This window comes from Littorina saxatilis, linkage group LG2 (assembly GCF_037325665.1).
Source record: "Littorina saxatilis isolate snail1 linkage group LG2, US_GU_Lsax_2.0, whole genome shotgun sequence".
Taxonomy (NCBI): domain Eukaryota; kingdom Metazoa; phylum Mollusca; class Gastropoda; order Littorinimorpha; family Littorinidae; genus Littorina; species Littorina saxatilis.
The window spans coordinates 51,870,497-51,883,695 of record NC_090246.1 but is presented as its reverse complement, the minus strand read 5'-3'; the positions used below and the strand labels follow the sequence as shown (position 1 = coordinate 51,883,695).

General features: G+C 40.9%; 1 protein-coding gene across 4 annotated transcripts in view; it reads right to left on the bottom strand.

Moving 5' to 3' along the window:
- LOC138959186 (uncharacterized) overlaps positions 1–4,370 on the bottom strand; it is a 238,685-nt gene extending 234,315 nt beyond the window's left edge. For 3 of the 4 annotated variants that reach the window (XM_070330570.1, XM_070330574.1, XM_070330573.1), the window contains exon 1: positions 3,833–4,369. In XM_070330570.1, the coding sequence (XP_070186671.1) occupies positions 3,833–3,991 (159 nt within the window). In that variant the 5' untranslated portion in view covers positions 3,992–4,369. Of the gene's footprint in view, positions 1–3,832 lie in introns of all 4 variants that reach the window. The other variant, XM_070330571.1, reaches the window with a different exon arrangement.
- Positions 4,371–13,199: the final 8,829 nt, after the last annotated feature.

Sequence of the window (13,199 nt, the reverse complement as noted above, 5' to 3'; positions counted from 1 at the left end):
GTTTAAATCTGTCACTTTTGTTGGAGTTTATAGGCCCTTTTTTGCTCCAAATCCTGTTCGTTAGATGTTTACGGGGCGACTATTTCAATTTTCGGAAATTACACGCCGCGAACTGATATGTGAGGAAGATGACATGGTCACGGGATTTTGTTTTCCCTTTTTCAATTTGTTTTCCATTTTCTTATTCTGAATATGATTTACTTAATCAAAAAACAAAAAAGATAGGTTGTTGGAACGTTTGTTATTGACAAAACAATACATTCACTATTTCTTGGACATAGGGAACTAATGATTAATGACATAGGGAACTAAGAAATAGTGTAAATATTTTGTCAATAACAAACGTTCCAACAACCTACCTTTCTTGTTTTTTGATTCTGAATTTTGGAACGTTGGCAGTCTCTTTGTTTTTGGATTTTTTTTATGATTTACTTAAGTTTTAAAACAATTGAAACTGTAGAATCTCTTCAAGTGACAGGAACAATGTAGCATTCTTATCTGAGTCGGTCCAATGCGGCAATTACCGAACAATCATTAGTTCCCTATGTCCAAGAAATTGTGTAATTCTTGTCTTCAGATGAACCAAAAGTCGCCAGATTATAAGTTCTATTACGCCTATGCTTTGGATCACTGAAATCCATACCGGCACGGTTGGCCTAGTGGTAAGGCGTCCGCCCCGTGATCGGGAGGTCGTGGGTTCGAACCCCGGCCGGGTCATACCTAAGACTTTAAAATTGGCAATCTAGTGGCTGCCTCCGCCTGGCGTCTGGCATTATGTGGTTAGTGCTAGGACTGGTTGGTCCGGTGTCAGAATAATGTGACTGGGTGAGACATGAAGCCTGTGCTGCGACTTGTCTTGTGTGTGGCGCACGTTAAAATGTCAAAGCAGCACTGCCCTGATATGGCCCTTCGTGGTCGGCTGGGCGTTAAGCAAACAAACAAACTGAAATCCATTCTAACACCCCCTTATGCAAATCACGATACGATAACATTTTGACACTGAGAAAATTGCATCAGGGATTGACTGGGTGACACATATAGAGGCGTCGACTGGTGACAGCAGAACAAGACTGATATGAGAGACAGTTATGTTGTTATGCAAATGAGGACGTCACGAACCGTGAGTAGGCCTACGTCAGCGCCTCGGCGGCTAAAACGAAAGAACATGCGTAGAACGTCCAATGTTCGTTATTTTGTGGGTTTTTTTAGTCACCGAGGTAGGGTCTTGTTGATGTGTGTTTCTTGGGTTATACCCAAAAAAGAATGCAAATATTTTTTTCGCGGATCATATAGCATTCAAAAAAAAAAATTCGCAAGCATTCAAACAATAGGGATACTGTGCGTTGCGCGCGCGCGCGCGCGCGCGTGTGTGTGTGTGTGTGTGTGTGTGTGTGTGTGTGTGTGTGTGTGTGCGTGTGTGTGTGCGTGTGTGTGTGTTTGTGTGTGTGTGAGCGCGCGCGTGCATGCGTTAAACTTTTTCTGTCTCGGCTAAACTGTACCATATACGCTATATTAGTTAATGCCGTTGCGAAACAATATTGCAATAATATTTAACAAAATAATACAATACCCGTCAAAGCATAATGCAACAATATTTCCACATTCACACTAATACTAGTGGGCTATATCAACATTTGTTTTTATGAACCAAAAGCTTTGTAATTAATGGTGAAGGCTAATGGAATCGTTATGATACAGTTATTGCCAGGAGCCCTCTTTGTATTGTGACTACATCACCAGTGAATGTGTGCATTCGAAATGCATCATTGTGGTGCAGATTAAAATGCAACAACGGCCCGGCGCTAATCGCCAGTGTTTGCACGTGCAGCACGGCAGTTCACAGGACTGCACAGTGGTGAAAGGCGGCAGGTACGGAGCGGATATGGGGAGAAATGAACAAACGGTGTTTTGCGGGGAACGACGATTCGATCGATTGAAAAATCAAAAGCACTTGCATGGAAGTTAGGGTTGCAGAAACGGAGGCACACTGCAGAAGGAACGCACGCTTAGTTACTGATTGCGTTTGAACTATTTTGAAGCCATAATTATAACAATGATCCTCATGATAACGCTGATGACAATATGAGGATAAATTATTGTGACTATTATGATTTTGGAAAGAAGGGTGGGGGGTGAGGGGGGGGGGGGGGGTGAGGGGAATTAGACAGACAGCCAAACAGGAAGAATAAGTAAGGATGGGCGAAAAGCGGACAGATAAACATGCCATCTATTTAAAACAAAACCGTGTGTCATGTTAAACCAGATCTAAGTGCCCAACATCCACCCATACTGTTTCAGGGAGAAAGTTTATCATAAGAAGCCGGAAGGGCCTTGAACTGCAGCAAACCATTATCAAGAACGAAACGATGAGCACCGCACACACAACTGCATCAATGTACGTCATTATTTGTACAAAAAAAATCGCTCTATAATTACAAAATTCAAGCAAGCAGAACGACTAAAATTACAGAAATGTGTGAAATAAAAAAAAATAAGGGCTACGTTGGGGGAAAAGGGTGACGGAGGAGAAGAAAAAAAACCTGAAAGATGAAAAGAACGAATCCAAATTCAAGACAATCTTTGTATAAAACATCTGACTAAACGAACAAGACAAAACTTACTCCGCAGTTTGTCTTTTTTATATTTAGTCAAGTTTTGACTAAATATTTTAACATCGAGGGGGAATCGAAACGAGGGTCGTGGTGTATGTGCGTGTGTGTGTGTGTGTGTGTGTCTTTCTGTCTGTCTGTGTGTGCGTGTGTGTAGAGCGATTCAGACTAAACTACTGGACCGATCTTTATGAAATTTGACATGAGAGTTTCTGGGTATGAAATCCCCGAACGTTTTTTTCATTTTTTTGATAAATGTCTTTGATGACGTCATATCCGGCTTTTCGTGAAAGTTGAGGCGGCACTGTCACGCCCTCATTTTTCAACCAAATTGGTTGAAATTTTGGTCAAGTACTCTTCGACGAAGCCCGGGGTTCGGTATTGCATTTCAGCGTGGTGGCTTAAAAATTAATTAATGACTTTGGTCATTAAAAATCTGAAAATTGTAAAAAAATTAAAAATTTATAAAACGATCCAAATTTACGTTTATCTTATTCTCCATCATTTGCTGATTCCAAAAACATATAAATATGTTATATTCGGATTAAAAACAAGCTCTGAAAATTAAATATATAAAAATTATTATCAAATTTGTTTTTTCGAAATCAATTTAAAAACACTTTCATCTTATTCCTTGTCGGTTCCTGATTCCAAAAATATATAGATATGATATGTTTGGATTAAAAACACGCTCAGAAAGTTAAAACGAAGAGAGGTACAGAAAAGCGTGCTATCCTTCTCAGCGCAACGAATACCCCGCTCTTCTTGTCAATTCCACGTGCACTGCCTTTGCCACGGGCGGTGGAGTGACGATGCTACGAGTATACGCTCTTGCTGCGTTCAGTTTCATTCTGTGAGTTCGACAGCTACTTGACTAAATATTGTATTTTCGCCTTACGCGACTTGTTCATAATTGTCAACAACAATCGATGATGTGATACCAAAGCTACCCGTAATGAGTCAGTTTTGACTTGATCGTGAAATTACGCTTTCCGTAAAATAAAGTTGTTTTCGTAGTTTGTGTTATTTTTCATTCTTTCAGAAAGATTTGGATTATTCTCCAGAGCTGGGTGCCAGTTTTTATTAATGAAATCAATGTGTATGGTTAACATGACTCAGTTCAGTTAAGGAATATCACTCGCGTAACATGGTTTCCACTGGCACAGAGCTGTGGAGAATAACCCAGGTATGTTAACAGAAGAGGGGAAACAAATGTAGCTCACCATTCTGCGATAGCCAGCCGACAGTACAGGAGTGATGGTGAATTGCTGTGTGAGAAGAAGAAGCACCGTGAACAAAGCTCTCCTCGTCTGCCATCTCTGCCACCTCTGATGGTGCCAGACCCTGGCCTCTCCCCCCTCGCTGCCAGACACCATTGGCATTGTTCTAGTCACACAATACCCCTCTTCACTCCTGGTCACGCCACACAAGATTCGATGTTTAACTCTTCCACCATGGAAAGAACGACGAGTCTCGAAAGACTGTCACCAAATCGCACTATTCACTAATCCCACCACCGTTCGTCCCGACTTTGGGGGTTGCCAGTCCGGTGCTGCTGACGAACAACGAAAAGTCAGAATGTTAGTTCGATTGGGGAATCGAAGCCCAGACCGGCAGTGAACTTTTATGGACGGATGATTTTGCTCTGCGTTCGAAGTCTTGTTGGATTTCAAGGACTATCGCTCCCAGCGTACATACATGCTGCAGGCTGTTGTGAAGTTGAGGAATGGGCCGAGATAATTATAGTCTTACATATCTGGCACTGGGCCTGAGAACGAATAAAGCATCGGATCCTGATTTCTTTAAAAATATATAGGAATTATCTACGCCCAGGGCACGGTCTGCTGAAGCGACGCTTTGTGCTGTCGATCTAACGTGTAAAGTTTAACTCCGCCATGACTCTCCGTTGTTTTACTTGCAGGGTGATGGCGGGCAAAACCGACCTACAGAATTAAGTCTCTTGTGAAACTTTTAAAGAGCATTAGCTTTTAACAATGCATTTATGGAGTCAACGTTTGTAACTTTAGTTTCGAGAATCTTGTAAAGAGAAACTTTTTCATACGTGGAAATTTCGGTGGGTAAGCACTCTGTTTTACTTTCCTTTCGACACGTCATTGACGTAAGATGGTAGTAAATTAACACAAAAAGTCATGAAATTGGGGGAGAGAAAAAAGAATTCCCCTTTAAGCAGTTTTCTTCACAAAACAGAAGAATTCAAGACAATTAAAGCAACGTTCTTTCTTGTAAATTCCATAAATGCACAAAACAAGAAGAAGACGACGAGGGAAAAAACTGAGCCAAAATAAAATGCACTGTGCTGAAACTACACACGTTGATTTTACAGGTGCCACGTCATCTTGTTGTCCCTGTTGACAACACTTGGCTGCAACCCACCCTGCAACTTGGAAACCCGACACGAAAAGAAAGTAACGGAAGAAAGAGGGAAAGAAGATAGACAACAGTTTTCCTTGACAGGCGATTATTCAGAATTTCGTGCAGAGACCGTGTCGCTTGTACAACATAAAACTTTCCCCTGGTTGTCAAACGGCGCAGCAGGCTTGAGGTATTAAAACAACGGCCCCGGCTTCACTGAAATCAACGGTATATTTATCCTAACGGTAGTGAGAAATACACACACAGAGAAGGGTGGGCGCGACTTCTGCCCACAGTCCCAAAGTCACCAGGGCGTGTGTCTTCTGGTTGAAAGCGGATCTTTGTTTTAAAGCAGCACTGACGTGCGTAACCGGATGGACTGTCACATGGCTCACCAACTGATCACTTTTGTTAATCAATCAATTAAACGTACACATCTGAGCAACAACACTGCAAAAACTAGCTGTTTGCAAATCTTAAACTTCATAATTATGTCAGTCAACACACACACACACACAAACTAAAACACACAAGAACACTTAAATTCCGTTCTGGGAATCAATATACATCTAAAAACGATTCAGTTGTTACAATTAAATGGCGCAACGTCATGATGATCGAATCCACACAAAAAGATTGAATTGTCTATGCCAGATAAAAATGCCAGAAAGCCTTCATATGCAGGCTCCCTACTATCATTGAAGATTTGAAAATGTATTAAATGCATTGGCTATGTGTTTGTGTTTGGTGTGTGTGTGTGTGTGTGTGTGTGTGTGTGTGTGTGTGTGTGTGTTTTGTGTGTCTGTTTTTGCGTGCGTGGGTGCGTGCGTGAGCGCGTGCGTGTGCGTGTGTGTGCGATTGTATGTTTTTTTTTTACATTTAGTCAAGTTTTGACTAATGTTTTAACGTAGAGGGGGAATCGAGACGAGGGTCGTGGTGTGTGTGCGTGCGTGCGTGTGTGTGTGTGTCTGTGTGTCTGTGTGTGTAGAGCGATTCAGACTAAACTACTGGACCGATCTTTATGAAAATTGACATGAGAGTTCCTGGGTATGAAATCCCCAAACGTTTTTTTTCATTTTTTTGATAAATGTCTTTGATGACGTCATATCCGGCTTTTCGTGAAAGTAGAGGCGGCACTGTCACGCTCTCATTTTTCAACCAAATTGGTTGAAATTTTGGTCAAGTAATCTTCGACAAAGCCCGGACTTCGGTATTGCATTTCAGCTTGGTGGCTTAAAAATTAATTAATGACTTTGGTCATTACAAATCTGAAAATTGTTAAAAAAAAAATAAAATTATAAAGCGATCCAAATTTACGTTCATCTTATTCTCCATCATTTTCTGATTCAAAAAACATATAAATATGTTATATTTGGATTAAAAACAAGCTCTGAAAATTAAATATATAAAAATTATTATCAAAATTAAATTGTCGAAATCAATTTAAAAACACTTTCATCTTATTCCTTGTCGGTTCCTGATTCCAAAAACATATAGATATGATATGTTTCGATTAAAAACACGCTCAGAAAGTTAAAACAAAGAGAGGTACAGAAAAGCGTGCTATCCTTCTTAGCGCAACTACTACCCCGCTCTTCTTGTCAATTTCACTGCCTTTGCCATGAGCGGTGGACTGACGATGCTACGAGTATACGGTCTTGCTGAAAAATTGCAGTGCGTTCAGTTTCATTCTGTGAGTTCCACATCTACTTGACTAAATGTTGTATTTTCGCCTTACGCGACTTGTTTTCTTCTTCTAGCTTTCTGCTTTTCTTTCTTCCATTTGCCACTCTTTCTTTCTTCCATTTGCCACTCTTTCTTTCTTCCATTTGCCACTCTTTCTTTCTTCCGTTTGCGACTCTTTCTTTCTTCCATTTACCACTCTTTCTTTCTTCCATTTACCACTCTTTCTTTCTTCCATTTGCCACTCTTTCTTTCTTCCATTTGCCACTCTTTCTTTCTTCCATTTGCCACTCTTTCTTTCTTCCATTGGCCACTCTTTCTTTTTTCCATTGGCCACTCTTTCTTCCATTGGCCACTCTTTCTTTCTTCCGTTTGCCACTCTTTCTTTCTTCCATTTGCCACTCTTTCTTTCTTCCATTTTGCCACTCTTTCTTTCTTCCATTTGCCACTCTTTCTTTCTTCCATTTGCCACTCTTTCTTTCTTCCATTTGCCACTCTTTCTTTCTTCCATTTGCCACTCTTTCTTTCTTCCATTTTGCCACTCTTTCTTTCTTCCATTTGCCACTCTTTCTTTCTTCCATTTGCCACTCTTTCTTTCTTCCATTTGCCACTCTTTCTTTCTTCCATTTGCCACTCTTTCTTTCTTCCATTTGCCACTCTTTCTTTCTTCCATTTGCCACTCTTTCTTTCTTCCATTGGCCACTCTTTCTTTTTTCCATTGGCCACTCTTTCTTCCATTGGCCACTCTTTCTTTCTTCCATTTGCCACTCTTTCTTTCTTCCGTTTGCCTTTCTTTCTTCCATTTTTCGAGGTATCGCCCTTTTAAATCTTCAGACCAAGATTGTAGCAACAGAGTGAGCCCAGATAAAGTGACACCTAGTACCTGAAGACAATGATTGCAGTGATCGATTCGACGTCCAAGACAGGCCTAGGGCACTGCATAGGCCTATATATATGGCACCAGTGTGACTTTGGCTATGTGTGATTGCAGGGAGCGGTGAACATAAGGTGGGAAATTAAGGGTATCTTTTTTCGTTTGGCACTGGCCATTATTTCTGGAATTCGTGAGTTAACAACTTGGCAAGACCTAGCTTGTTGAGTCAGAGTAGATTTTAACCAAATTGATGTTTGTGCATGAGTGCTAAGAAAAAATGACGTTTTATGAGCAAACACAACAGAGACAGAGACAGAGACAGAGACAGAGAGAGATTTATTTATTTGGTGTTTAACGTCGTTTTCAACCACGAAGGTTGTTTCGCGACGGGGAAAGGGGGAGATGTGATAGAGCCACTTGTCAATTGTTTCTTGTTCACAAAAGCATTAATCAAAAATTTGCTCCAGGGGCTTGCAACGTAGTACAATATAGTACCTTACTGGGAGAATGCAAGTTTCCAGTACAAAGGACTTAACATTTCTTACATACTGCTTGACTAAAATCTTTACAAAAATTGACTATATTCTATACAAGAAACACTTAACAAGGGTAAAAGGAGAAACAGAATCCGTTAGTCGCCTCTGACGACATGCTGGGGAGCATCGGGTAAATTCTTCCCCCTAACCCGCGGGGGGTAGAGAGAGAGAGAGAGAGAGAGAGAGAGAGAGAGAGAGAGAGAGAGAGAGAGAGAGAGAGAGAGAGAGAGAGAGAGAGAGAGAGAGAGAGAGAGAGAGAGAGAGAGAGAGAGATATCGAGATCAAATAAATTCAAATCAAATCAAATTTTATTTTACGAGGGTTGTGGCATAAGCAATATAAACGAGCTTCTTTTCAACCAGCCCTTGCCCAGAGAGGGACTATTCTAATCTTGAATACATATATATATATATATATATATATATATATATATATATATATATATATATATATATATATATATATATATATATATATATATATATATATATATATATACATACGTAAAACAATTACAAAAGATAAGCAAGGCAGAAAAACTATTCACATGACTATATACACGTTGTAGGCTATACATACATTCTTGCGTTATGAAACACTGATGCTTTATGGACAGATATGATCAATATGAAAATAATCAGAACGAAGTCTTCCATCACTGTGACTTTTCGTAATTTGACATTAAATGTAATGAGAGCTGTTTTTTGAAAGTATTGAGACTTGTTGGAACTCGAACTGATTCCGGAAGAGAATTCCACAAAACGCTGCCAGAATAAGCTAAACTTGATTTAAAGAGATCTATCCGCGGAATGGGGACGTTGAATTTTCGGCTTGGTTTGGCTTTAAATTTTGTAATGAAAGCACTCGGTGCATGGCCGGAAAGGATTTTGTGAAGGAGCACGCCTTTATTTGATTTAAATCTTTCTTTTAAAGGCAAAATCTTAAGTTTTTTATAATCGTCGAAAACAAGACTGGATTGTTTTAATAGAACTGATTTTAGTGCTCGTCTGTGTAGACTGTACAGTGGTTTTAAAATGTTTGCACTGGCAGAGTCCCAGATGGTCGAACAATAATCCGTGATGGTTTGTATGTATGCATTATAAAATAATAACCTTGAGTGTGGATCAAGAAAGTGCTTTATTCTGTTCAACAAATATATTTTCCTCGACACGGTTTTACACAACGATCTAACATGATGGGTCCAAGATAAATTATTATCGATATTTACTCCCAAAACTTTGTGATCTCCTACTTCCGCTATTGCATCGTTGCCAATTAATAAGGAATGAGGATTATTCTTGATGTTTTGTCTTTTTTTGCCTTGTTGTAATTAACATGTATTTGGTCTTTTGGGGGTGAAGACTCATGTGGTTATATTTTGTCCAATTAATGAGATCATCTACACTGTTCTGCAATGATAAATAAACTTTGTCTAATTTTTTATCAGAATACATCAGAGAGAGAGAGAGAGAGAGAGAGAGAGAGAGAGAGAGAGAGAGAGAGAGAGAGAGAGAGAGACAGAGAGAGAGACAGAGAGAGAGAGAGAGACAGAGAGAGAGAGAGAGAGAGAGAGAGAGAGAGAGAGAGAACGAACGAACGAACTTTATTAAGGTTGTCTAACAACCTGTAGGTAAAACTTTCAGAGATAGACAGACAGACAGACAGACAAATAGACAGACAGATAGTCGGATAGACAGAATACATTCCTTTATCATCTACCTCTTGGGCTGAAAGTTTAAAGATACCTGCCCTCATCTTGTGAAGACAATTGTGTACATCATCACCGTGCAGGTTTTTCTGTACTGTGACTTTTGTGTGTGTGCGCGCACGAACTTGTCTGGCACTTTCACACCATCGTTCTGGCACCGGTCTGTAATGACACCATCACTGGCACCACCACTCTATTGCACTACCGTTATCACTCTGTCACCAACATTTTTAGTAGTGCAAGTTTTCCTCAGTTTTCTAGCACACACAAAAAAAAGTTATAGCAAAATCTTAAAGCATGTGTGACCTTCGACAAACAGAAGAAAAGTAAAAAATAAAGACTCGTTTCAGTCATGCATGAGTGAGAATAACCTATACGGTACGTTCACGGCTATGGATTGAAATGTATCATAGAAGGGCCAGAGGTAAGGCATTCCAAATGATGATTTTTTGGGGGGAAGAAGATTGCGTTATATTTAACATTAGTTTGCCGAGTGGAAGACATAGTCCGTGAGTATTATTAAGGTTTCAGTAGTTGTGTTCGGTTCTAAGTGACTCATGTGTTGACATGATCACGAGCGACACGCTACAAGATTTGAGAAATGAACAGGAAGACAGGTCGAGGAGTAATAGGCTATGTTAATGAATAATACCAGAAGTTTTCAAGTAGGGAGATTTTATGTATCGTCGATCTATAGTTATATACATCTGTATGTGACCCCCAAAAAGGTCAATAACGGATGTGGGACAGCTTGTCCGATAAACATGTAGGCCTACATGCATAACAATAGCTGCAATTATTGTGCTGTGCTTATCCTCGTTGGTGAGAAATAAACATTTAATCGTAAGGTTCAGGTTTGTACTGCGCAAATGACTTTGTCGGGTAGCTTAACATTATATGTTGACGATCTACAGTGTAATAATAATATCTACTTTGGCAATAACCCGTAAAAGGGAGATATCTATCAATAGGATATCTATGACTAGAACGGTGTAGTGTGTCGTCTAAAACTTGAATAGGCTGTCGCTTTATTCCAAATATGTATAAGCTGTGTAGTGTGTATGCGTTCTTGTTTACTGACTTGGTGTGGCTATAAGCTTTGAAAGATCCATTTTTGGGTTCATGAAATCCACAGACAACGAAGTTAATAAAGGTGACAAATTACTGTGTGTGTGTGTGTGTGTGTGTGTGTGTGTGTGTGTTTGTTTGTGTGTGTGTGTGTGTGTGTGTGTGTGTGTGTGTGTGTGTGTGTGTGTGTGTGTGTGTTTGTTTGTGTGTGTGTGTTGACTTGTGCATGGAAGTTTCAATCTCGTTCGACGAGGACTCTGACCGAAAAGCATGGATTTTATTTCAGAATGCCGTCGACGTCGTCGTCGTGGTCGTTGTTGTTGTTGGTGTTGCTTCTGCTGCTGTTGCCGCTGCTGCAGTTCTTGTTGTGGTGGTGGAAAATGTAGCATTAACACTATCGAGATTTAGAAAAGCAATTATGTGTGGGTTTTGTTTTTAACAGGAATCATGGACAGCCCCTCTGAGAGTGACGTGGACGACAGTAGTCACGGAGCCTGTGGTGGTGAACCTCGCAGCAAAGCCCGCAGTGTCAACCGCGACGTCAGGGGTGAGTTTGAACCGGCCGTCGCATTGCACATTTGAACATAATCAATTGGCGATGATTTGGATGCCTTCATCAAATCTAAATAGAGTGTATGAGTGTGTGTGTGTGCGTGCGTGTGTGTGAGTGTGTACGTGCGTGCGTGCGTGCGCACGCGGCGCGTGTGTGTGTGAGCGTGCGTGTGTGTGAGCGTGCGTGCATGCGTGCGTGCTTGCGTTTGTGTGCGCGTGGGTGCGAGCGTTCGTGCGTGCGTGCGCGTGTTGGTGTGTGCGTGTGTGTTAGTTTTCGCCCTTTACAACAAACAAACCAAAATGTAATATGTTTGATAATTAGTGTAGTGTCCGCCTTTCTTTTTTGCATGATTCTTGAAAGAGAAACACACCTCTAAGTAAGTAAATTTGGTATTTCACGGCGGGTATAAGTATTTATTTGTTCATTGATAACTCATTCAGCATTGATGTTGGTTAACATTCCATTTTGTCACTATTGTAAGCTGTCTCCCTGCTTTTAACATGCCTCTGCATGGCGAAGATACACGTTGCAGACGACAAATGGCCGTCTATTTATCTTCCCCTAACCCCCACCCACCCACCCCGAGCCTCGTAAAAAAGAGTTGACTGAGAAAACATTTGAACAGCAGCTTTGATGCACGTGAACCAATAACCCCCGTGAAATCGACAATCAGATTCGATACTTGCGATAAGATAGTGCTGTAAAAGCCGGCGATGGGGACTCATTATATTTTGCAACCTGGGCAAACTAATGAAGTAACTACTTTGCTTTTTTCATAACATCAAAGACCAGTTTTGGGAAGACTTGTGACAATAAAAATTACTTGATTCCGTGCAACCGTTGTCATGTAATGCGATAAAATGTCCAGTAAGGGTGATGGGTCTCCTGCCAGCAGTGTTGACCTTTTGCAAAGATATTTTAGAGCTATGATGTATTATGGCTACTGTCAGGGAAACTTTTGTCAAGAGTGCTTTTTAAGTTTAAAATACTGTTTTGGAAATCAATCTCCACCGAAAGCCCCAGTGCTTTTAGGTAGTTCAGACAGTTCATTACTGGCGCGTGGACGTTAAAAAACGTTGACTAATGTGATCGAATGGCAACAATCGTTACCCCAAAAAACGTCTCTAGGGTAGAGTCCCTGGTTAAGAAGGACCCAAACATGATATACGCTCAAATACATAATGGAATGAAGATTTAATCGGGAAGTTTTCACGGCTGCTGTGGCGTGAGGAAACGTTATGACCGTTGGGTGCCCCATAACCTTAGTGGAGAGCAAAAGCGGGGTAGGGTGGACTGGTGCACCCATATGCTATGACAATGTGACGGAAGAAGGTACTTGACTTTTTTCGACATGGAGAAGGCCCCTGCTCTAACCGATGATGAAAAAATACAGATGTTGAGAAAGCACCTGGAAGCTAAAAAGAAACATCTTAACGAAGACGACGTCCTGGAGATTCTTACTAACGACAGGAGTGGATCATTTTTTCCTGCTTGCTGCAAAGAATATGCAAAAATGGCCGATGATACGGCGTGCAAAGCGTGGGTTTTCACGCTGTACAAAGATGCAAATGGACATGAGGCAATACAAATCGCAAGCCGTGTGGGTTTTGTCGAGCTGACAGGGGTACTTTTGGACAGGCAGGTAGACTTTAAGTCACAAGACAGTGAAGGAAAGACTCCACTGCACCACGCCTGCGCCAACGGCCACGTTCAGATCGTGCAGATGTTGATTGGAAAAGGCGCCGATGCAGCGATCAAAGACAAAGAGGGCCGAAGTGCCTTGCATACAGCCGTT